This window comes from Amblyraja radiata, chromosome 1, assembly GCF_010909765.2.
Source record: "Amblyraja radiata isolate CabotCenter1 chromosome 1, sAmbRad1.1.pri, whole genome shotgun sequence".
Classification (NCBI taxonomy): Eukaryota; Metazoa; Chordata; class Chondrichthyes; order Rajiformes; family Rajidae; genus Amblyraja; species Amblyraja radiata.
This window is the reverse complement of record NC_045956.1, coordinates 90,254,578-90,277,489: the sequence shown is the minus strand read 5'-3', so window position 1 is coordinate 90,277,489 and position 22,912 is coordinate 90,254,578. Positions and strand designations below refer to the sequence as shown.

General features: G+C 43.3%; 1 protein-coding gene across 1 annotated transcript; it reads left to right on the top strand.

Annotated features, from left to right (window-relative positions):
• Positions 1-1,455: 1,455 nt before the first annotated feature.
• On the top strand, positions 1,456-20,061 carry LOC116980045 (vasorin-like). Its single transcript, XM_033032151.1, has 7 exons — positions 1,456-1,653; positions 2,822-3,008; positions 7,383-7,486; positions 9,359-9,512; positions 15,424-15,641; positions 19,252-19,423; positions 19,531-20,061. Exons 1-7 carry the CDS (start codon positions 1,456-1,458, stop codon positions 19,707-19,709), a joined length of 1,212 nt encoding a protein of 403 aa, XP_032888042.1. The 3' UTR covers positions 19,710-20,061.
• The last annotated feature ends 2,851 nt before the right edge of the window (positions 20,062-22,912 follow it).

Below are 22,912 nucleotides of genomic sequence, written 5' to 3'. Positions count from 1 at the left end.
TGTGCTATTGGCATTCCTAAAATTAACATTCAAAACACCAACTTTTATCTTAATCACATATGAGACCCAATGCCTTCCTTTGGCTGCACTGGGATTGATGCAGATGGAGAAAATGGTCGAGGACAATTAAACCCAAATTATCTTTGTCTAATCTTCATCTAGTTAGTTTTGATTACTTATTTCTTCTTTAAATAAATTCCTATTTTACCAGGATACACATTGCTGCTTAAACACTAAGGGAGAGAAGTTCTGACCAACAGTAATGGTTACCAACTCCTGCACAAAAACCTTAAACCCATAAACTGAAGATCACTAAGAAGGTCAGAGAGAAGATAGGAATGCTAACAGCAAACAGAAGGCATAAGTGCGTCATTTTTTCTGGTTGCAAGGTATAAGGAATGATTTATCACAGGAATGTGCTGGGGTTTGAACTTTTTACAACTTAGATATAGCCGGAAAATGCACCGAAGGTATGGTTTCTAAAGTTGTTGATAACTGATCGTGTGGAACTAGCCTATGAAGAGGACATAAGGAGGCTACAAAGGCATATTGGTAGATTAAATGTGTGAAAAGATATAATATAGAATAGTTGTGCCATAAAGTAACAGCAAAAAGGTTTGACGTACTTGCATGGGCATCGTAATATTTACAGACTTCCCTATCCTAATTAACACCATATAATGTTCCTGGAGAAGTGAAATAAAGTGAGAAAACCCATCTGGCCAAATGAAGAAAGGTCTGGAGATTCATTTGGTGCTGAATCTTCTGCCATTACCAGAATTGGCCCAACTCTTGCTTTAAATGGGTCTAGTGCCAATCCCCATCTTTTCCTGACGTTCACCTTTCTGTGTGTTAAAGAAGAACACCACAAGCAGTTACGAGAATAAAGACGAAGCAACCTACAAAAGTAAAGGCTTGGCCACAACCCAAAAATATTACAAACATCACAAATCAGAATAATGGTTAACCACTCAATTATGAGCACAGATGGCAGTCAAGTTGTGCAGTTGTTATCAGAAGCTTTTGAAATGAAAGAAAATGACTATTGCTGGTATTACCTCCCAAACGCATCCCACATTTCCTGGACTTCTAGAAGGTCAACAGCTGAGCTTCAAACAGTATAGCTTTGTTCTTAAGGTGCCGATTTTAATGAAATAGTTTTACTTATCAAGTTATGCTGCCTCTGCCTCAGCTGCATCTACTGCTAAAAACTCTTTAATTTGTAGAGTTCATACACTCATCCGTGGTTTTGTAGGTCAGGATTAAGATGCCTGTTACATTTAACGGCTCCTAACATTTCACTGCAATACGAAATATAGTGAAGTAAAAGGTTAATGTTGCGTCAAAGCTGATCAAGCTAGGATTATATATTTTTTTTAAATCAAGTAAAAAGTGTTTTTACAAAATTTACCTACAGTTCTCACCAGAAATCTGAAAAGGCAAACTGACAGAAACATGGGTTCTGCTCATATTTTTTATACAGTTGCCTGTTTTTACAATGTTGCTTCACTGGATGTCTTAGTAACACATTCAACACAATATCCACCAGTTCTGAATGAGTTCAACACAAAAGATGTGTCTTTCCTGAACCTCAGTGGTCTCAGCCTTGGAAGAAGCTACCTCGATTGCCTGAGGCAACATAACCAGCTACAGGTAAGCGCTTGGAGTCTTGTCATCTTAACTTGAATGCACTTAATTATTGAGCATTTGTTTGCTTTTCAATTAACTTGAACAGGCTTAATTTGTTGGATAAAATTATGGAAACTAGGTAACATTGGAACTTAATTCTTAAAGTTATGAGGATTTTTATTACAACCAACTGAAATAATTATTAGGTTTTTGATGAGAATATTCATCATATGCTGAATTATTGTCTAGTTAAAAAGTCACAAATAACATTAATGTAATAATGTTTCCTGTCAGAATAATATATGTACTCAGAAAAGGGTGCATTATCCACTGCTTATTGTTGCTTATGGAAAGTGGATTATTAATCTATTATAAAGTTAATTAAAACAACTTTTGCCATTCAACCAACATAAAATCACATCAAAATGGACACAACTATATACTCTTCTATATCAAAGTCTCAGTGCAGATCCCAATGTTAATTCTGTGATTGCTGCATATACCATAACACATTCGTATCTGATTATTTTGCTTTTTAGTTTAAGGCATGAATAAGCTAATTTAAAAGAAACTGGATAATAGCCCTGGTAAAATTGGAATGAAAAGAATGTATTACAAAGTTGCTACATGGATTATTTTGTCAATTTTCCAATGGACGAAGTTTCAAAACGAAGTTTTTATCCACCTGCTTACAAAATAATCCCTACAATAATGCACAGGTTTACAAAAAGCAACTCAAAATATATGCATTTATGAAGATTCATGCTCAAAGTCCAGGCGCATGAGACTCATTCACCTTGGAGGAAGGAAAATTTTGCAAAATTGCAATCAGCATTGAGGATTAGGACAACTGCCTCTATAACCCATTAGTCTTCTCTTTCCAACACACACACAGACACGCACAGAGCCACACAGACAGACAGACACACACACACAGAGACACACAGACAGACACACACACACACACAGACACACAGACAGACACACACAGACAGACACACACACAGACAGACACACACAGACAGACACACAGACAGACATATGCCTAAGCTGTTTGTTGTTGAGATCAAAAACATAAAGATACATTCCAGATCACAATATCAGTTATCAATTGTTCACTTTCACAGTTATTAATCATTTGTTCAAATATGATGTTTTTAATATCAAATAAACTTGGTTCTGCTTGTTCCAGGTCCTACTTCTGAACAACTCCAATTTAGAGACTTTGGATGATACAGTATTCTCAAACATATCTAGTCTTAAACAGCTCTATCTACAAGACAACAGGCTAATGGATTTTCCATCCAAACCAATGCTTCCACTTACTCATCTCCAAGTCTTAATTATCAATAACAATTACATCAAGGAGATCAAGCCAGGTATGTCCCATTTGTCTTTCTGCTTTGAAAATAGTTTATATCCCAGCAATGTAATGTTATTGATAGAGAATAATGAAATAAAATACTTCCATAATTGAATAAAATTAAATGTTGGACTGCCAATAAATATCGTAATGTGATGAAGTAAACCTTCTGACAACCTAATCTCAATAAATTAATCTTCAAATACTGAATTACAACCAAAGTTGTAGAAAATGGGTATATTTGCTTCAAAAGAAAGGGAGGAATTGTGCCCGGGCTGTTTCTTGCAGAGATCAGAAACAATACCTTCCAGATCACAATACCAGTTATCAATAGTTTCCTCTCATAATTAGTTATTAATTATTTATGTACAAATATTTAGACCTATTTAATGCCAAATTTAAAAAAAATATTTCATTTACTATATTTCAAGACCTGAGAACATCCAAAAGTACTTTGTAGCTAAATATATACTTTGTATAGATATCGTTGTAATGTAGACCAGATTAAATGGGCTATGTTATATTGATATTTATACAGCAAAGGTCATGGTTAGAGTTATACAGCACAGAAACAGGCTGTTTTCCCCAACTCATCCATTCCAACCAAGATGTCAACCTGAGATGGTCACATTTGTGTAGGAAAGAACTGCAAATGGTGTTTAAATCGAAGGTAGACACAAAATGTTGGAGTAACTCGGCGGAACAGGCAGCATCTCCGGATAGAAGGAATGGGTGACATTTCGGGTCGAGACCCTTCTTCAGATTTAAAACATCACCCATTCCTTCTCTCCAGAGATGCTGCCTGTCCAGCTGAGTTACTCCATGGTCCCATTTACCTGTGTTTGGCCCTTGTCCCTCTAAACATTTGGAATACACGTATCAGTCCAAATGTCTTTTAAACATTGTAATTATACATCCTCTTTAACTTCCTCTGGCAACATACTCCATAGACCTACTTCCCGCCTTGTGAAAAAAATGCCCCTCTGGATATTTTTAAATCTTTATTCTCTCACTTTAAATCTTTTATCTTCCCTACCCTGGGTTAAAGACTATGCCCATTCACAGCTTTGCCTTATAATTTATGAATCCTTTCTGCACCCTTCCCAGCTTAACAACGTTCCTATAGCTGGGTGACCAGTCAGGGGCGGAAATCCCGGGGGGGGGGGGCAGGGGGGACACGTCCCTCCCCTGTTTTGAGAGGTGGGGGACGACCCCCCCCCCCCCCCCCCATTTTTTGGCAATCCGGATTTTAAAACTCACTGAAATCTCGGCTTTTCGTGAAACAGTGGGGGAGGGACTGCTGATCGAGGGCACCGATTGGACGAGAGAGAAGTCGGTCAGCAGGCAATAGGGGCGGGACCACGATAATTCAGCGCGATGTTTGGAGGAGGGAGCGTAGGTCAGAGGCGGAAGTAGGGGGATGGTACTGAGCGCGGTGACGTCCGTGGGGCAAAGATCAGAGCTTGGGGGTTCAGTATTGTTGTGGATAGAGAACTGGCTGGCAAACAGGAAGCAAAGAGTAGGAGTAAACGGGTCCTTTTCACAATGGCAGGCAGTGACTAGTGGGGTACCGCAAGGCTCAGTGCTGGGACCCCAGCTATTTACAATATATATTAATGATCTGGATGAGGGAATTGAAGGCAATATCTCCAGGTTTACGGATGACACTAAGCTGGGGGGCAGTGTTAGCTATGAGGAGGATGCTAGGAGACTGCAAGGTGACTTGGATAGGCTGGGTGAGTGGGCAAATGTTTGGCAGATGCAGTATAATGTGGATAAATGTGAGGTTATCCATTTTGGTGGCAAAAACAGGAAAGCAGACTATTATCTAAATGGTGGCCGACTAGGAAAAGGGGAGATGCAGCGAGACCTGGGTGTCATGGTACACCAGTCATTGAAAGTAGGCATGCAGGTGCAGCAGGCAGTGAGGAAAGCGAATGGTATGTTAGCTTTCATAGCAAAAGGATTTGAGTATAGGAGCAGGGAGGTTCTACTGCAGTTGTACAGGGTCTTGGTGAGACCACACCTGGAGTATTGCGTACAGTTTTGGTCTCCAAATCTGAGGAAGGACATTATTGCCATAGAGGGAGTGCAGAGAAGGTTCACCAGACTGATTCCTGGGATGTCAGGACTGTCTTATGAAGAAAGACTGGATAGACTTGGTTTATACTCTCTAGAATTTAGGAGATTGAGAGGGGATCTTATAGAAACTTATAAAATTCTTAAGGGGTTGGACAGGCTAGATGCAGGAAGATTGCTCCCGATGTTGGGGATGTCCAGGACAAGGAGTCACAGCTTAAGGATAAGGGGGAAATCCTTTAAAACCGAGATGAGAAGAACTTTTTTCACACAGAGAGTGGTGAATCTCTGGAACTCTCTGCCACAGAGGGTAGTCGAGGCCAGTTCATTGGCTATATTTAAGAGGGAGTTAGATGTGGCCCTTGTGGCTAAGGGGATCAGAGGGTATGGAGAGAAGGCAGGTACGGGATACTGAGTTGGATGATCAGCCATGATCATATTGAATGGCGGTGCAGGCTCGAAGGGCCGAATGGCCTACTCCTGCACCTAATTTCTATGTTTCTATGGAAGTTGATTTGCATGCCCAGGTCAAGCGAAAAACTCTCTGCAGCCCTGGACACAGACCTGTGCCTCATCCTCGGCCAGGATCGATCCCGGGTCTCCGGCGCTGCAATTACTGCCACACCGCCACTGGACCATCCCCGTCCCCACCCAAGTGCCCGGGGGTGGCTAGAGACGTGGGGAGTCGGACGGGAGCGGTGCCCACAGCCAGAGCAGAAAAGCTAGTGCTTCTTGAGCTAGCCCAGTTGTGCTGCATTTAGCGCTGCTTCTCCGCACTAGCTGTGGGCCTTACGCGATTTTTTGGGCGACTGCTGGCACCCGTCACTAATTACAGTCCATAGGGCCCCACGGCTGAAGCTTCCGAAGCCATGTGTGAGTGTGTGTGTGCGTGATTGTGCGCATGCGTGCGCGGCGGCCAAGAAATTGTGTCTCCCCTGACCCCCGGTCCCCTCCATGTTTTGATAGCGATTTCCGTGCCTGACTAGAGCTGCACACAATTCTCCAAGTGCAGTCTCTCCAATGACTTGTACAGTCGTAACATGATATCCCAACTCCTGTTAGTGTCCTGACTGATGAAAGCAAGCAGAGCAAACACCTTGTTCACCATCTGGTCTACCTGTGTTGTTACTTTCAGGAAACATTGTACCTGCACCCACAGTTTCTCTGTTCCATTTGCACTCCAGGACCTTACAGTTTACTGTGTAGATTCTGCCCTGGTTTAACTTACGAAAATGCAGCACCTCATACTTGTCAACTCCAAGTTGAATTCCATGTGCCATTCCTTAGTCCACTTCCCCAATTCATCCAAACTGATCACATTGTAATCTAAATGTTTAAGAATGAACTGCAGATGCTGGAAAATCAAAGGTAGACAAAAATGCTGGAGAAACTCAGCGAGTGAGGCAGCATCTATGGAGCAAAAGAAATAGGCAACGTTTCGTGTCGAGTTCCTTCTCCAGACTGATGTGAGGGTAGGGGGGGGGGGGGGGGGGGGAAGAAAGGAAGAGGTGGAGCCAGTGGACAGGGAGAGCTGGGAAGGGGAGGAGAAAGCAGGGACTACCTGAAATTAGAGGTCAATGTTCATACCGCTGGGGTGTAAACCAAAGATCCTATAGCAAAGCAAGATAGTTCACTCGACGAAAAAGACGTAGTACGGTCATGGGCAGATTCATGGGTAATCTTCGGCCCCATTTCTGTAACCGGCTTCCGTCTCCGCCATCTTTGTCCGCCATAGCTGAGCAAAGATACTAGTGTGGAGACAGAAGCCAGTTACGGAAAAATCAAAGACCCTTTTTGAAACTGTAGGTAATTCTGGACTTTTAGCAGATTCTCTGGATTTTTGGTGATTCAGTGATTTTCCTGTTAATACGCTAACCCTTTTTTAATTCACTATTTTTTATGTATGAGATGTTTCATGGTAACACAATAAGCTTTCCAGGTAACTCAGTAGGTTTATAAAAGTATGGGAACCGGGGCCTCAATATGTTGAAAGGAGTGTGATAACATAGAGAAACACCTTGCGTCACCATGAGCTTTATCATCTCCAAATTGTTTCTGCACGTGAATGTGTCCGAAACAATTTGCCACTGCTGCTACAAGTGGAAGTGGAAGCACATTCGATATTGGCATCATATTTAGCACATGCAAGGTACTAGAAGACTGGAGAGTGGCTCATGTTGTGCCTTTATTTAAGACGGACAAGCCAGAGAAGTGCAGACTGGTGAGCCTAGCATTAATGGTGGATGATTGCTTTTAGATTGGCATGTGGATATGCAGGGAATGTGACATTTTGAAAATTTCTTCTGAATAGATGCCTTTCAGGAGCTAAAGGAGCTCAAAGAGCTTCACCTGGGGCCCCAGGTGCAGTTTCAAAACTTTGATTATCAAGCCCTGCTTCCTCTGAAAAAGATTAAGGTAAGTTATGCTTCTTGGGGAATAATATGAGTTGAATAGCGGGATGGTAGTGTCAGATGTCTCCCTGATCTGTAGCAAGTCATTTCTACAGTCCCATCACTACCAGGAGTTCAAGATCACTCAGAATGCATTTATAAAGGATGACCCTTCAGTGTTGCCACATATTTTATGAACTGTAGCCAGCAGCACCATAGAAAAGTGGGCAATTTCATGGAAAAATGATATCCACTTGAATAAGAGTATGATGCCAGTGCATTTCTAAACAAATCACATCATCTTTAGTATTTGAAGGAAACTGAAACAGCACATAATAAAGCAGAGTCCCAATGCTACCCTACAACATGACAGAGGCTGAAAGATGAGTACATTTAACATGTATCATTTGACCAAACCTTGGCTAACACCATCTCTGCCAGAGCTATTTAATCATAGTCCAGACACAAAGTCTGAAAGTTACAATGTCTGAGCATCACTTGACTAGTTCAGACCCTTCATAGAGTTGTATAGCAAAGAAAAAGGCTATTTGGTCCATTGTATAATGCCTATCTATTCTTATCTCATTTGTTTTTATTAATTTAATATCACTCCATGCATTGCTCATTCAACTCTGTCCAAACACCACTTAAATGTTATTACTGCCCCCTGCTTCTACCACCTTAAGGGGAAAGATTTCATAACAACCTGAGGGGTAACTTTTTCATTCAGACGGTGATGGGTGTATGGAACAAGCTGCAGAAGATGCATAAAATAATAGTGAGGCAGGTACTATAACCGCATTTCAAAAACATTTGGACAGGTGGATGGACTGAAAAGGTTTAGAGGGATACGGACCAAATACGGGCAAATAGGATGAACATAGATGGGGTATCTTGGTCGTCATGGACAAGTTGGGCCATAGAGCCTGTTTCTGCATGGTATGACAATATAACCTCCTCTGGCAGCTCATTCTGATACCATCTACTATTTGTGCAAAATATTTATCCCTCACACTGCAATGATCATACAATATTTTCAGGTGACTAATGTGCATCAGCAGTGACAAAATCACTCACGATTTAGCCATTCTTACCAATGTATATAATTGGGCAAACTATCAGGGAATTATAACAAATGAATGCTGCAAAACTGCCACTAATATAACAAGTGATCCAATAAATTGGAAATGCCAATGTAATTGCAGCATCTCCTTTACTCAGGTCAAATTGACCACAAACATTCTACACAGACTGTGATAAAAGTGCATTTTGCACCAATTGCACCTTCCAAGGTCTTTCAAACTGTACATTCACGGGGTGTTGTAAACATCTCGTAAATCTTTGTGCTGATATGAGTCGGTTCTGCTTGTCAACCACAAAGCACCGACACTTGTCAGGCAGATGTACACACACAAATGAAGAAGGTGAAGATCCTGAGAGTTTTCATGGAAGAGATGGTAAGCCTGGATGTGTGCAAAACCCAAAGTGCTGGAGGAAGTCAGCGGCTCAGGCAGCATCTGTGGAGGAAATGGACAGGCGATGTTTGTGGTCGGGACCCTTCTTCAGACTGATTGGAGTACAAGAGAGAAAGCTGGAAAAGAGAGATGGGGCAGCACAAAGCCTGGCAAATGATGGGTGATGGGGGTTTGATTGGCAGATGTGTGGAGTAAGTGACTAAGGCTAGAGGTTGTCTCACAAGGAAAGAATATGAGTAAAATGTAAAGCTGGAGGGCGAATATAGGTAGAAAAGGATGAGAGGGGAAAGAGGAGGGATAAAAGGGAGACGGGGGGACTTGGGGATGGTAGATGAGTGTACGATGCAGGGGAAAGTAGTAGGGTAAAGGGGAGTGAGAATTGATAGAGCGCGCAAAGACTGATGTAAAATTCTTTCCTCCAGGTGCTGATTCTCAGAGGCCTCAACCTCACGTTCGTGCCTGTCATTAATCAGATGCAGCTGCTTCAGGATTTGGATTTATCTGATAATCAGATTGATAGAGTATTATCACAGTATTTTTATAATCTCACCAGACTCCAGACGCTACAATTGGCAGGTAACACATGGCACAGTGTTTTACATCTTATAAAATTGTTGAAGATATTTTAACCTACCAATTGATTGACACCCTAAATCGCCATTTCTCCTAAATGGATAAGTGTTATTCTGGCGCATGTCCAGGCTTTAGATTGATATATAAAAAACTAGAAAGAGAAATACAAAATAAGACAGTTTTAATTTTCATTGGATTTTAGAGCTAAAATCGGGAATATCGATGGAACTTTTTTTTGCAGTTGAGGTTCTTGTCAATAGTCAATGTGATGCACAACTCATTTTTATTTCCTGTACCTTTGCCCCCCCCCCCTCCATTTACCATACTGCCCTTCAGTCCCATTAGACATGAACTCACCAGCTAATCATATGCTATTCACTACATAATCTCACATGATCTTTCCCTCTCCTCACCTCACCTCCTTATGTCCCAGAGGAGCTGTTCCCTCCAGAATGCTTTCAAATGTGTCAAAGGTCGTTTATTGTCACGTGTACCAATCAAGGTACAGAGCTATCACATTACCATATTAAAAAGAGCAACAAGACACATAACTACATAAAAAGTTAACATAAACATCCACCACAGTGGATTCCCACATTCCTCACTGTGATGGAAGGCAACAGAGTCTAATCTTCTTCCTCTTCTAACTGTTCTTGCCCTACCATATTCCAATAATATAACTGCACTGGAATTGTATTCACTTCTTGATACTGCATTGTCCAGCTTGACAGCAACCACACGCAGAAGTTGATTGTAACTGTTCTGCAACTGTTGACCACTGAATTCACATCTGTGAAATTTAACTTTCCATTCATTCCATCACCGATTTCTGCTCTGCTCCCTCTTTGACCTCCAGAGTGAGGCAATCCAAGAACTGGCAACGAAGATTAAATTATGTCCAGAAAACCACCTGTGGGCAATACAATTTTTAAACAATGCTTCTGGTTACCAGGAGGGATAATCTTGTTCATGGAAAATCTTGCCCAAGGTCTCTTATCTTGTCCACTAACTTCCAATTTCAATACAGCCACCTCACATTGTATGCATGTTAGATTAATGCAATTTTGGAATGACATATTTGTTTAATTAATACCAAAGTCTAATTTACGTGCTCGTATTTTTGAAACAATGCGCTCAAATATACGCCTGGCAGCGTAGTCGTGTGCAGTAGCTGTACAGTACAACAGTGACCGCATACAACATGCTATTGCTTATCACTTTCTCAGTTTTCGTCCATGCCGCCTTTACTTTGTGCATAGTCATTTAGAGTTGCTGTATTTTAGTGTAAAATTCTGTTTTCCCCATCAACCATGATAACTGCTTTTTCCTTACTAATGAGTGGGATAAAAGAATAATGGCAGTCATAAATGTGTGTTGTGCATACATTTATATGACTTTTCACCTCACCTGTACCCTTTGCATACATTCTTATAGTAAAAATGTTTAATTTACATGTTTTTATGATGGGTGCTGCTTTTCAAGAACGTAACCCCCGCATAAAATGAGAATGACTGTACTTAAAGTCACATTATTATTTCTCTTTCCCTTTTGGCTGTGTTAATAAAATGAGGAGACATCTGTGAAATTGAACCAGAGGGTAGAAGAATGAGTGGAAATCTCATTGAAATGTACCAAATTTTGCTAAGTTGTGACCTGCTGGTTGCAGGGGTTATGAGGGGAGAAGAGGTCTAGGTAATGGGATTAAACATTTAGGATTGAAATGAAAGTGTGAAATTCTCAGTCACTGAAGGTTGTGCAGACTAAATTGTTGAATATACTAAAGAAAGGAGATACATTTTGAGACAGAATTGGCCTCAAGAAGTTTGGGAGGAGAGCAAGCTGTGGCTTTCAGACAGGATTGGTCTTGGTCTTATTGGACAGTGGAGTAGGCTTGAAGAACCAAATGACCAGCTCCTCTTATAGTTCTGTTTCCAACTTTCCTCGTAAGATACTTACTTGTTAATGTTTTCTTATTAAAATTGGAAGGAAACCAAAATAACCTTTGCATGTGGAAATACAATAGACAATAGGTGCAGGAGTAGGCCATTCGGCCCTTCGAGCCAGCTTGGGAGATCATCCCCAATCAGTACCCCGTTCCTGCTTTTTCCCCATATCCCCTGACTTTGCTATCTTTAAGAGCCCTATCCAGCTCTCTCTTGAAAACATCCAGAGAACCTGCCTCCACCGTCCTCTGAGGCAGAGAATTCCACACATTCACAACACTCTGTGAGAAAAAGTGTTTCCTCGTCTCCGTTCTAAATGGCTTACCGCTTATTCTTACACTGTGGCCCCTGGTTCAGGACTCCCCCAACATCGGGAACATGTTTCCTGCCTCCAGCGTGTCCAAACCTTCAACAATCTTATGTTTCAATAAGATACCCTCTCATCCTTCTAAACTCCAGAGTGTACAAGCCCAGCTGCTCCATTCTCTCAGCATATGACAGTCCCACCATCCCGGGAATTAACCTTGTAAATCTACGCTGCACTCCCTCAATAGCAAGAATGTCCTTCCTCAAATTAGGGGACCAAGACAGCACACAATACTCCAGGTATGGTCTCACTAGGGCTCTGTACAACTGCAGAAGGACATCTTTGCTCCTATATTCGATTCTTCGTGTTATAAAGACCAACATGCCATTCGCTTTCTTCACTGCCTGCTGAACCTGCATGCTTACTTTCATAGACTGATGTACAAGGACCCCCAGATCCCGTTGTACTTCCCCTTTTCCCAACTTGACACCATTTAGATAGTAATCTGCCTTCCAGTTTTTTCTACCAAAGTGGATAACCTCACATTTCTCCACATTAAACGTCATCTTCCATGCATCCGCCCACTCCCCCAACCTGTCCAAGTCACCCTGCATTCTCATAGCATCCTCCTCACAGTTCACACTGCCACCCAGCTTTGTGTCGTCTGCAAATTTGCTAATGTTACTTTGAATACAGAGAATTTTTCAATTAAAAACATAGAAACATAGAAAATAGGTGCAGGAAGGCCATTCGGCCCTTCGAGCCAGCACCGCCATTCATTTTGATCATGTCTGATCGTCCCCAATCAATAACCCGTGCCTGCCTTCTCCCATTATCCCTTGATTCCACTAGCCCCTAGAGCTCTATCTAACTCTCTCTTAAATCCATCCAGTGACTTGGCCTCCACTGCCCTCTGTGGCAGGGATTGTCTGATGAACCTTTGCATATGTTGACTGATAACAGAAAGGATTTTGTAGTCAGTCTTATATTTGCTAATATACAAACCAAATTATGTAAGTGCGCTTGTAGCTGAAGAAACCAATGCGGAACTGACAATCTCTGTCGCAAAGGTCACGTGTGTGGTCACTGGTCTGTTGAAGTTGTTGCACTCCTTTCTGCATGCCCACTTGTCTGCTGCATTCAACAGTTTCTCTTCCCCCGTTTTGAGATGTTGGTTCAGGGTACCTCTCCACCTCATGCGGTCAGCTGCAAGACTCTCCCAGGACCCCACATCGATGTTGAGCGCCTTCATATCTCACTTGCAGACATCCTTGTAACGTAGCTGGGGGCGGCTGATGGTTCTCCTCCAAGATGTCAGCTCTCCATAGGAGAATGTCTTTTGGACTACGGTCATCCTCCATGCGGTGGACAAGGCCAAGCCACCGCAGTCTGCCTGAGTAGAGAGTACATACTAGGAAGGCCAGCACGAGACAGGATCTCGGCGTTGGACATTCTGTCTTGCCAGGATATGCCCAGGATACGGCGGATGCTTCTCAGTTGGAAGGTGTCGAATCTTCTCTCCTGCCTGGCATATGTAGTCCATGTCTCACTGCCGTACAGCAGCGTGCTGTTGACATAGGCATTGTAGAATTGTCTTCACTGTCAGCTTTGGCTTGGTCCACACTCGAGTTGTGAGGCGAGTGAGAGTTGAAGCTGCCTTCCCGATCCTCTTATCAATCTCTGTGTCCAAGGAGAGGTTGTCAGTGATGGTCGAGCCGAGGTACGTGAACTGATGGACGGCATCGAGTTCGTAGTTGTCGATGGTGATGACAGACGGCGCCTCTCTATCCTGCCCCAGGACGTTCATCTTCTTCTGGCTGATGGTCAGCCCGAAGTCCTTGCAAGCCTGATAGAAGCGGTCCATCAGTGACAGTAGTTCCTGCTGGGTGTGGGACACAAATGCAGTGTCGTCGGCAAACAACATGTCTCTGATGAGAGCTTCACATACCTTTGTCTTTGCTCTGAGGCGGGTGAAGTTGAAGAGCCTGCCATCTGATCTAGTACGCAGGTAGATCCCCTCTGCTGCAGTGCCGAAGGCATGTTTCAGGAGCAGAGCGAAGAAAATCCCAAAGAGTGTGGGAGCGAAGACGCAGCCTTGTTTGACGCCACTGCGGGTGTCGAAGGGCTCCGAGAAGCTGCCATTGCACTGCACTGTCCCCTTCGTGTTGATGTGGAAGGATTCGATCATGCTCTGCAGCTTTGGTGGGCAGCCAATCTTTGGCAGAGCCTTAAATAGGCCATCTCTGCTGACGAGGTTGCACGCCTTGGTGAGGTCAATGAAAGCAACATACAGGGGCATCCGCTGATCTCTGCATTTCTCCTGGAGCTGGCAAATGGAGAAGACCATGTCCACTATTGACCTTCCAGCTCGGAAACCGCACTGTGACTCTGGGTAGACACGTTCTGCCAGTTTCTACAGGATCAAGATGACCCGAGCAGGGACCTTGCTGACGATGTTGAGGAGGGAGATGCCTCTGTAGTTGTTGCAGTCGCTGTTCTCGCCCTTGTTCTTGTAGAGGGTAATGATCATGACATCCCTCATGTCCTGCGGTACAGCTCCTTCTTGCCAGCACTGGCAGAGGACTTCATACAAAGGAAGCAGTAAGGTAGTCTTGCAATGCTTGATCAGGTCAGGGTGATTCCCGTCGCTGCCTGGGGCCTTGCCTGAGGCCAGGCTGTCAATGGCCTTGCAGAGCTCTTCTACCGTCGGTTCTCTGTCTAACTCATCCATGGTCGGCAGGCACTCGATGGCATCAAGGCCTGAGGGGGACACGGTGTTCTCTCTCGCGTAGAGGTCGGAGTAGTGTTCCACCCATCACTCTATCTGCTGGCATTCGTCTGTGATTACTTCCCCAGTGGAGGATTTGAGGGGGGCTGTCTTGCTATGGACTGGTCCGAGTGCCTTCTTAATGCCATCGTATATTCCCCTGATGTTCCCAGTTATGATGGCCGTCTGGATGTCCTCACTAAGCTGTGTCCAGTAGTCATTGGCACAATGCCCGGCAGTCTGCTGATCCTTGCTTCTGGCAGCCCTGAGGATCGGCAGGTTCTTCTCGTTAGCTGACCGCTTGTACTCGGCTATGGAGGGGCGCTTGACTGATGACGGTAGTCATGTCGGTCAACTTGTCCTCAAAGTCGTGTGTCTTCGAGGTCTTCTTCCCAAAGCTAGCCAAGGCTTTGCGGTGCAAGATGTCCCGCAGAATTTCCCACTTCTCTGTTGCAGTCTCCAGGACACGAGGTTCCAAGTTCTCTCTCAAAAGCCTCTGCAAACTGTTGCACGAGGTCTGGACGGGGCATCTAGCTGACATCGATGACATAATGCCCTTTAATCTTTTGATTATTTACTTGCAAACAAGATTTTACATTTGCACACACTAAGGTTTACAATTAACCGAGCATAATATTTAAATTATTCAATGTCATTGTTTGCTTCATTTTGAAGTTTCATAATGGATCAAATACGATGTTGGCATCTGTGAGGCTTTTGAATAAGGACATAGATTTGTAAGGAATTGAAGGATATGCATCACGAGCCGGTATCATGTTCAACACAGACATTGTGGCTGATGGGTCTGTTCTTGTGCTGTACTGTTCTATGTTCTATCTAATACATGAACCCATATACCTTGAGTATCTTGAGCAAAACTGTGGACTGTTTTTGCAGGGTCTGGGATTACATTTATCAGCAAATCAGCCTTCAGCTCTCAGAAGAACCTGCGCCTGTTGGACTTGTCCAGGAACAAGCTAATCACCCTTTCGAAAGAAACACTAAGTCCCATTATTGGGTCAAGACGTAGTGCTGTGGTCATTATTTTGGCTCAGAACTCATTTCACTGCGATGCCAGCATGTGCCTGATGAAGAGATGGCTGGACACTGTAAAGGTATAAGCATGCTACTTATTACTGTAAAGAACATTTCATCTTGATGGAATCAGACAAGTCCTTTGAAGAACATAAAGAAAAGAGGAAAGAACAAGCTGCTAATTAGAAAGGCCAAAATATAACCATATAACAATTACAGCACGGAAACAGGCCATCTCGGCCCTACAAGTCCGTGCCGAACACTTATTTTCCCCTAGTCCCATCTACCTGCACTCAGATCATAACCCTCCATTCCTTTCCCATCCATATACCTATCCAATTTATTTTTAAATGATAAAATCAAACCTGCCTCCACCACTTCCACTGGAAGCTCATTCCACACAGCTACCACTCTCTGAGTAAAGTTCCCCCTCATGTTACCCCTAAACTTCTGTCCCTTGATTCTGAAGTCATGTCCTCTTGTTTGAATCTTCCCTACTCTCAATGGGAAAAGCTTAGCCACGTCAACTCTGTCTATCCCTCTCATCATTTTAAAGACCTCTATCAAGTCCCCCCTTAACCTTCTGCGCTCCAAAGAATAAAGACCTAACTTATTCAACCTTTCTCTGTAACTTAGTTGCTGAAACCCAGGCAACATTCTAGTAAATCTCCTCTGTACTCTCTCTATTTTGTTGACATCCTTCCTATAATTGGGTGACCAAAATTGTACACCATACTCCAGAATTGGTCTCACAAATGCCTTGTACAATTTTAACATTACATCACAACTTCTATACTCAATTCTCTGATTTATAAAGGCTAGCATACCAAAAGCTTTCTTTACCACCCTATCTACATGAGATTCCACCTTCAGGGAACTATGCAGTTATTCCTAGATCCCTCTGTTCAACTGCATTCCTCAATTCGCTACCATTTACCATGTACGTCCTATTTTGATTTGTCCTGCCAAGATGTAGCACCTCACACTTATCAGCATTAAACTCCATCTGCCATCTTTCAGCCCATTCTTCCAAATGACCTAAATCTCTCTGTAGACTTTGGAAATCTACTTCATTATCCACAACACCACCTATCTTAGTATCATCTGCATACTTACTAATCCAATTTACCACACCATCATCCAGATCATTGATGTACATGACAAACAACAGTGGACCCAACACAGATCCCTGAGTCACCTTACTCCAACCTGACAAACAGCCATCCACCATTACTCTCTGGCATCTCCCATTCAGCCACTGTTGAATCCATCTTGCTACTTCACCATTAATACCCAACAATTGAACCTTCGTAATCAACCTTCCATGAGGAACCTTGTCAAAGGTCTTACTGAAGTCCATATATACAACATCCACTGCTTTACCCTCATCAATTTCCCTAGTAACCTCTTCAAAAAATTCAAGAAGATTAGTCAAACATGACCTTCCAGGCGCAAATCCAAGTTGACTGTTCCTAATCAGACCCTGTTTATCCAGATGCTTATATATATTATCTCTAAGTATCTTTTCCATTAATTTGCCCACCACTGAAGTCAAACTAACAGGTCTATAATTGCTATGTTTACTCTTAGAACCCTTTTTAAACAATGGAACAACATGCGCAGTACGCCAATCCTCGGGCACTATTCCCGTTTCTAATGACATTTGAAATATTTCTGTCATAGCCCCTGCTTTTTCTACACTAACTTCCCTCAATGTCCTAGGGAATATCCTGTCAGGACCTGGAGACTTATCCACTTTTATATTTTTCAAAAGTGTCAGTACTTCTTTTTCTTTGAATCTAACAGTATCCATAGCTACTCTACTTGTTTCCCTTACCTCACATAATTCAATATCCTTCTCCTTGGCGGAAGAAAAGAAATTGTTCAATGTCTCCCCCATCTCTTTTGGCTCTGCAGATAGCTGTCCACTCTGTCTCTCTAATGGACCAATTTTATCCCTCGTTATCCTTTTGCTATTAATATAGCTGTAGAAACCCTTTGGATTTACTATCACCTTACTTGCCAAAGCAACCTCATATCTTTTAGCTTTTCTAATTTCTTTCTTAAGATTCTTTTTACATTTTTTATACTCCTCAAGCACCTCATTTACTCCATGCTGCCTATAATTATTGTAAATCTCTCTCTTTTTCCGAACCAAGTGTCCAATTTCCCTTGAAAACCATGGCTCTTTCCAATTAGCCTTTCTCCAATCAAAAATCTCAACCCTAGGTCCAGTTCTGACCCTCTCCATAATTATATTGAAACTAAGGGATACCTCCGCCACCTGACCTCTCATTTCCTAACAGGAGGTCCAGCACTGCCCCTTCTCTAGTAGGTACCTCTATGTATTGCTGCAAAAAACTATCCTGCACACATTTTACAAACTCCAAACCATCCAGCCCATTTACAGAATGCGTTTCCCAGTCTATGTGTGGAAAATTGAAATCTCCCACAATCACTACCTTGTGCTTACTACTAATATCTGCTATCTCCTTACATATTTGCTCTTCCAATTCTCGCTCCCCATTTGGCGGTCTATAATACACCCCTATAAGTGTTGCTACACCTTTCCCACTTCTCAGTTCCACCCAAATAGCCTCCCTAGACGAGCCCTCTAATCTATCCTGCCAAAGCACTGCTGCAATATCTTCCCTGACAAGCAATGCAACACCTCCACCTCTTGCCCCTCCAATTCTATCACACCTAAAGCAACGAAATCCTGGAATATTTAATTTCCAATCACAGCCCTCCTGCAACCATGTTTCACTGATCGCCACAACATTATACTTCCAGGTGTCAATCCAGGCTCTAAGCTCATCCACCTTTCTTACAACGCTCCTAGCATTAAAATATACACATTTAAGAAACCCACCGCCTCTTATTCTCTGTTTATTTTCTTTTTCTTCTTTCTCCCTTAGATTTTGGGTCCGAGTGCTTCCCATCTCTGTCTCCTGCCTCACACTCTGTCCACTAGCTTCCTCTATTTGAGTCCCTCCCCCCAACCATTCTAGTTTAAAGTCTCCCCAGTAGCCTTTGCAAATCTCCCCGCCAGGATATTGGTCCCCCTCGGGTTCAAGTGCAACCCGTCCTTTCTGTACAGGTCACAATAAACTGCAAAATGTTTTTTGTGTCGAATTAAAGGAAATCCCAAAGCTTTTTATCGCTATATTTAAAGCAAGAGGGTAACCAGGGAGAACATAGGGCCTCACGAGGATAAAGGAGGGAATTTGTGCTTGGAATCTGTGATATAGGCGAGGAACTAAACAAGTACTTTGTATCTGTTTTCACCAAAGAGAAGGATATGGAGGACAGTGAGATCAGTGTGGTGAATATTAAGAGCAGTTTGAGATTAAGAGCAAGGAGGTGATGGGATTCTTGAAGAGCATTAATAGAGTCATAGAAAATAGGTGCAGGAGAAGGCCATATAGAGGGCTATGGGCCAATGCAAGCAAAATAGATTAGACCAACTTGATTGGCATGGACAAGATGGGCCGAAAGGCTTGCTTCCATGCTATATTGTGCTACGATTCTCTAAAATATGCTAGAAGCAGAGAGGCACTCTCATATTTTTAATTAGAGAATGAGCTAAACTTTTTCCTTTAACGGGGCAATATAAACAGTTTACGGCACACTTATTTGGGTATCTTCCAGATTTAACAGTGTGTAATCTTTAACTCTTATTCTTGACAGATGCGCGTGCGGCTCGACCTGATGTGTTACAGCCCTGAGAGTCTCAAAGGACAGTCAATGACCCAGCTACTGCTCACTGACTTCAACTGTGTAAAAGAGCCTAATTTTGCATTTCTACCCAAAGCTTCACACATAAACAAAACTACTGTGGCACACTCATTTCTTGGGAAAGGTAACATTTAGAGGTTATTCTATAATTTAGTCATTATGTTATAGATTTTTACTTTATCATAATATCAATATTTACTTCAACTGATGTTTTTTTTTGCATTTTACCAGGGATCATTGGCGTCATAATAGTTGCTGCAGCTGCACCTATTCTTCTCATCTCCATTATATACTTAGCATCATCAAAGTCAATTCAACAATCTCGTCTCATGAAACATTGTGCCTGCAACAATATGGGATCCACTCAGCAAGGGAAAGAAGAGGCAGCCACAAACAGCTTTCCTCTATAAGCATAATGCAAACTGTATTTACAAAACCTGCATGTACAACAACTGAATACCTACAGCTGTAACTCTAATGTACCATGACAAAAATAGGAGACATGATCCCTGTGCTTAGCAGGTTTTGACTTGTTCATACACCCTTCATCCAATGTGTTGAACACATTTCTGGAAATGGAATGTATGCCACTTTTTTCAGATAATTGTTGAAAAAAAACATGCAGTTGCTTTTTAACAGTGCCAAGAATGTGGAAACATTTATCCACATCATCTGCCAAGTGATTGACCAATTACCTGGAAAATACTTCCCGTTGACTTCGGCTGGTTCAAAATTAGGGAATTAAATTTATATTAAAGAACTTTCAAGCTTGATTCATAGATTTTATATTTGTTTTCAATTTATTTTTAAAATCTCAAGTATCTTCAGCAATCTGACTTTCGAAAAGAGAATCCAGAGATTCTACAATATTAAGGGCAATGTAGAGTGACTAGTGAGAGAACTTGGCCCCGTAGAGATCAACAATTTCATCTACATAGGGAGGCACAGAGATGGGCAAGGTAAATATTTCTAATTTGTATTAATGAAGAAAGACATGGATTCTAGGAAACCCGGGGAAGTTAATAACGGTGTCTTAAAGAAATCACAGTATAGAAGAGAAGGTGAAGGTGTTCATAAAAAACATAAATCCCCAGGACTTGATCAAGTGTAGCCAAGGATGTTGTTAGAAGCAAGGGAAGAAATTGCAGGGACCCTGGAAGAAATATTTTGTACACCAATATCCTTGGGTGAAGTGCTAGAAGATTGGAACATGACTAATATGGTGCCTTTATTTAAAAAAAGGCTACAAGGAAAATTCTGGGAATAACAGACCAATGAGCCTTACATCAGTTGTGGGTAAGTTATTGGAAGAGATTCTGAGAAAGACAAGATCTGATAAAGGATACTCTGACTTTGTGTGTGGTAAAATGTCTCACAAATTTGAGTGTTTTTAAAAAAAAGAGGTGACCAAGGAGTTTGATGAGGGCAGTGACGTTCTCTACAACCTTTGACAAGGTACTGCATGGTAGGTCTGGAAGGGTAGATCACATGGTATCCAGAGCAAGCAGGCCAATAGGATACAAAATTCAATTGAAGGTACGGGATAGAGGATGGTAGTAGAGGTGTTAGTTTTTAAAAAGATCGGAGGTTTGCAGTAAGTGATGTGATGTAGGAGCTGCTAAGTATATTGCTCTTTGTTATCATATCTATCTATCTATCTATATACTTTTAAAACTCTGTGTGTTATTTAGTGTGTCATTTAGCATGTGAAACGTATCTCGAAAACCAGATGCCGAAACGAGGACATTTTTACATATTTCAGGATGGCCCAACCGCCCCCCATCCTGCCAGTTTGTTGATTCCATTGAATTGAATTATTTCGCACTTAACATCACTAATTCTTAGCATTAACTTTTAATTTCAAAGAGTTAAAAAAAAAAAAAATGTGCTGCCTTCATTGACAGCTTAGATCGGACCAGCTATGTGTGTGTGCGTGTGGGGGGGGGGTGTTTAGTGTGTGTGGTTCAGGCTCCTCCCCTGAATTCAATAGCGCTGCCGACAGCTTTCGTGCATGAGACGCGCACACTCATTTCCAGAACATTCTGAACCCGTGACGCACGGTTGCATTTTGTTTTCTGTCTCTCCCCCTCTCCCTCACCTCTCTCCCCTTCTCTCTCTCCCCATCTCTCACCCCTCCTCCCCCACCATCCGCCCCTCACCCTCCCTCCCTCCCTCTCCTCCTCCTCCCCTCCACGCCCCTCTTGCCCTTCTGTCTGACCCTTTCTCTCTGTCTCTCCCCATTCTCTCTGCCCTCACTCTCTACCTCCCCCCCCCCCACCCCCCTCTCTAGATGCGCCTGCGAGTTGGGGGGCTGTGCGTCAGTGGATAGGGCGGGTATGGGGTAAAAGGATTAATAATAATATAATATCAAGGGGGTAGTTAGTGTTTGTGTGGGGGGGTAGTTAGTGTGTGTGACACCGCATGCCGCCCCCCCCAGCCCCTCCCCCCGCAACCACACGCTGGAACAGACCCAACGGGTCTGCACTTGGTCTAGTATACTTTTAAAACTCTGTGTGTGTGGCGGTGTATGTCATTTTGCCTGTGAAACGTATCTCCTCGAAAACCAGACGAATTTCTGTAGGGATTTAACATGATTTCAGAAATCCACTCTCTAAATTCGGTCAATTATTTCCCCAGACTTTGAATAAAGTTGTTCACAAAACTCACTTTTTCAAAAATAATCGCCGCTTGCCAACTGCTGACGTCACAATGCCCACATGCCCACCAATTGAGGCCCACCTGCCTCCTGGCCCCGCCCCCCACTGCTATGGATTAATGCAGCTGCTGTCAATGCGCATGCGCAGTTTTCCACGAGGTACGTTCGTCCACCCATCCCTTCTTCAAAAGGCGCAGAGATCGAGAAGAGATCTCGGGGTTAGCGGCGCTTCACGCGCTGAACCTTCTCACCAAAGATCTTATAGATAGGATCTTTGCTCCTCACTGCCAGTGCAGCTCGTGAAGCCCCGCCCCTCCCATCCCTCCTATTCCAGCTGTGGGTTTCCAGAGTCAGAAGCCGCTTCTGTCTCATTTGGCAGCCCACTCACTCGCCCGGCTCCCCTCCACCCTCCCTCCTCTTCTCACCTCCTCCCCTCTCTTTCCTCCCTCTCTCCCCTACCAGAGATCCTATAATCACCCCCCCCCCCCCCCACGTCACGCTGGCGGAAGCCACGATCGGCTGGTCCCCCCCGCTGCTTTTCACCTCAGATTGCTCCATGCTTCGCTCGGGCTGCCATCCCGCCCCTCTCTCTCTTTCTCCCCCTGTATCTCTCCCCCTCCATCTCTCGCCCCTTCCTCTCCCCAACCCCCTGCCCTCCCCTAAACCCCATTCCACCCTCCACACCCACCGCTCCCCCCCCCTCCCTTCCCTCACCTCTCCCCTCCCTTCCCTCCATCTCAGTCCCTTTACCATCTCACTCCTCCCCTCTCTCCTCCCATCTCTCGCTCCCCTCCACCCCCCCCCCTCTCCCTCTGTCTCTTGCCCCTCTCACTCTGTCTCTCCCCATTCTTGCTCTGCCCTCATTCTCTACCCCCCTCCCTCTCTAGACGTGCCTGCGAGTTGGGGGCTATGCGTCAGTGGATAGGGTGGTTATGGGTTAAAATGAGCAAATTAATA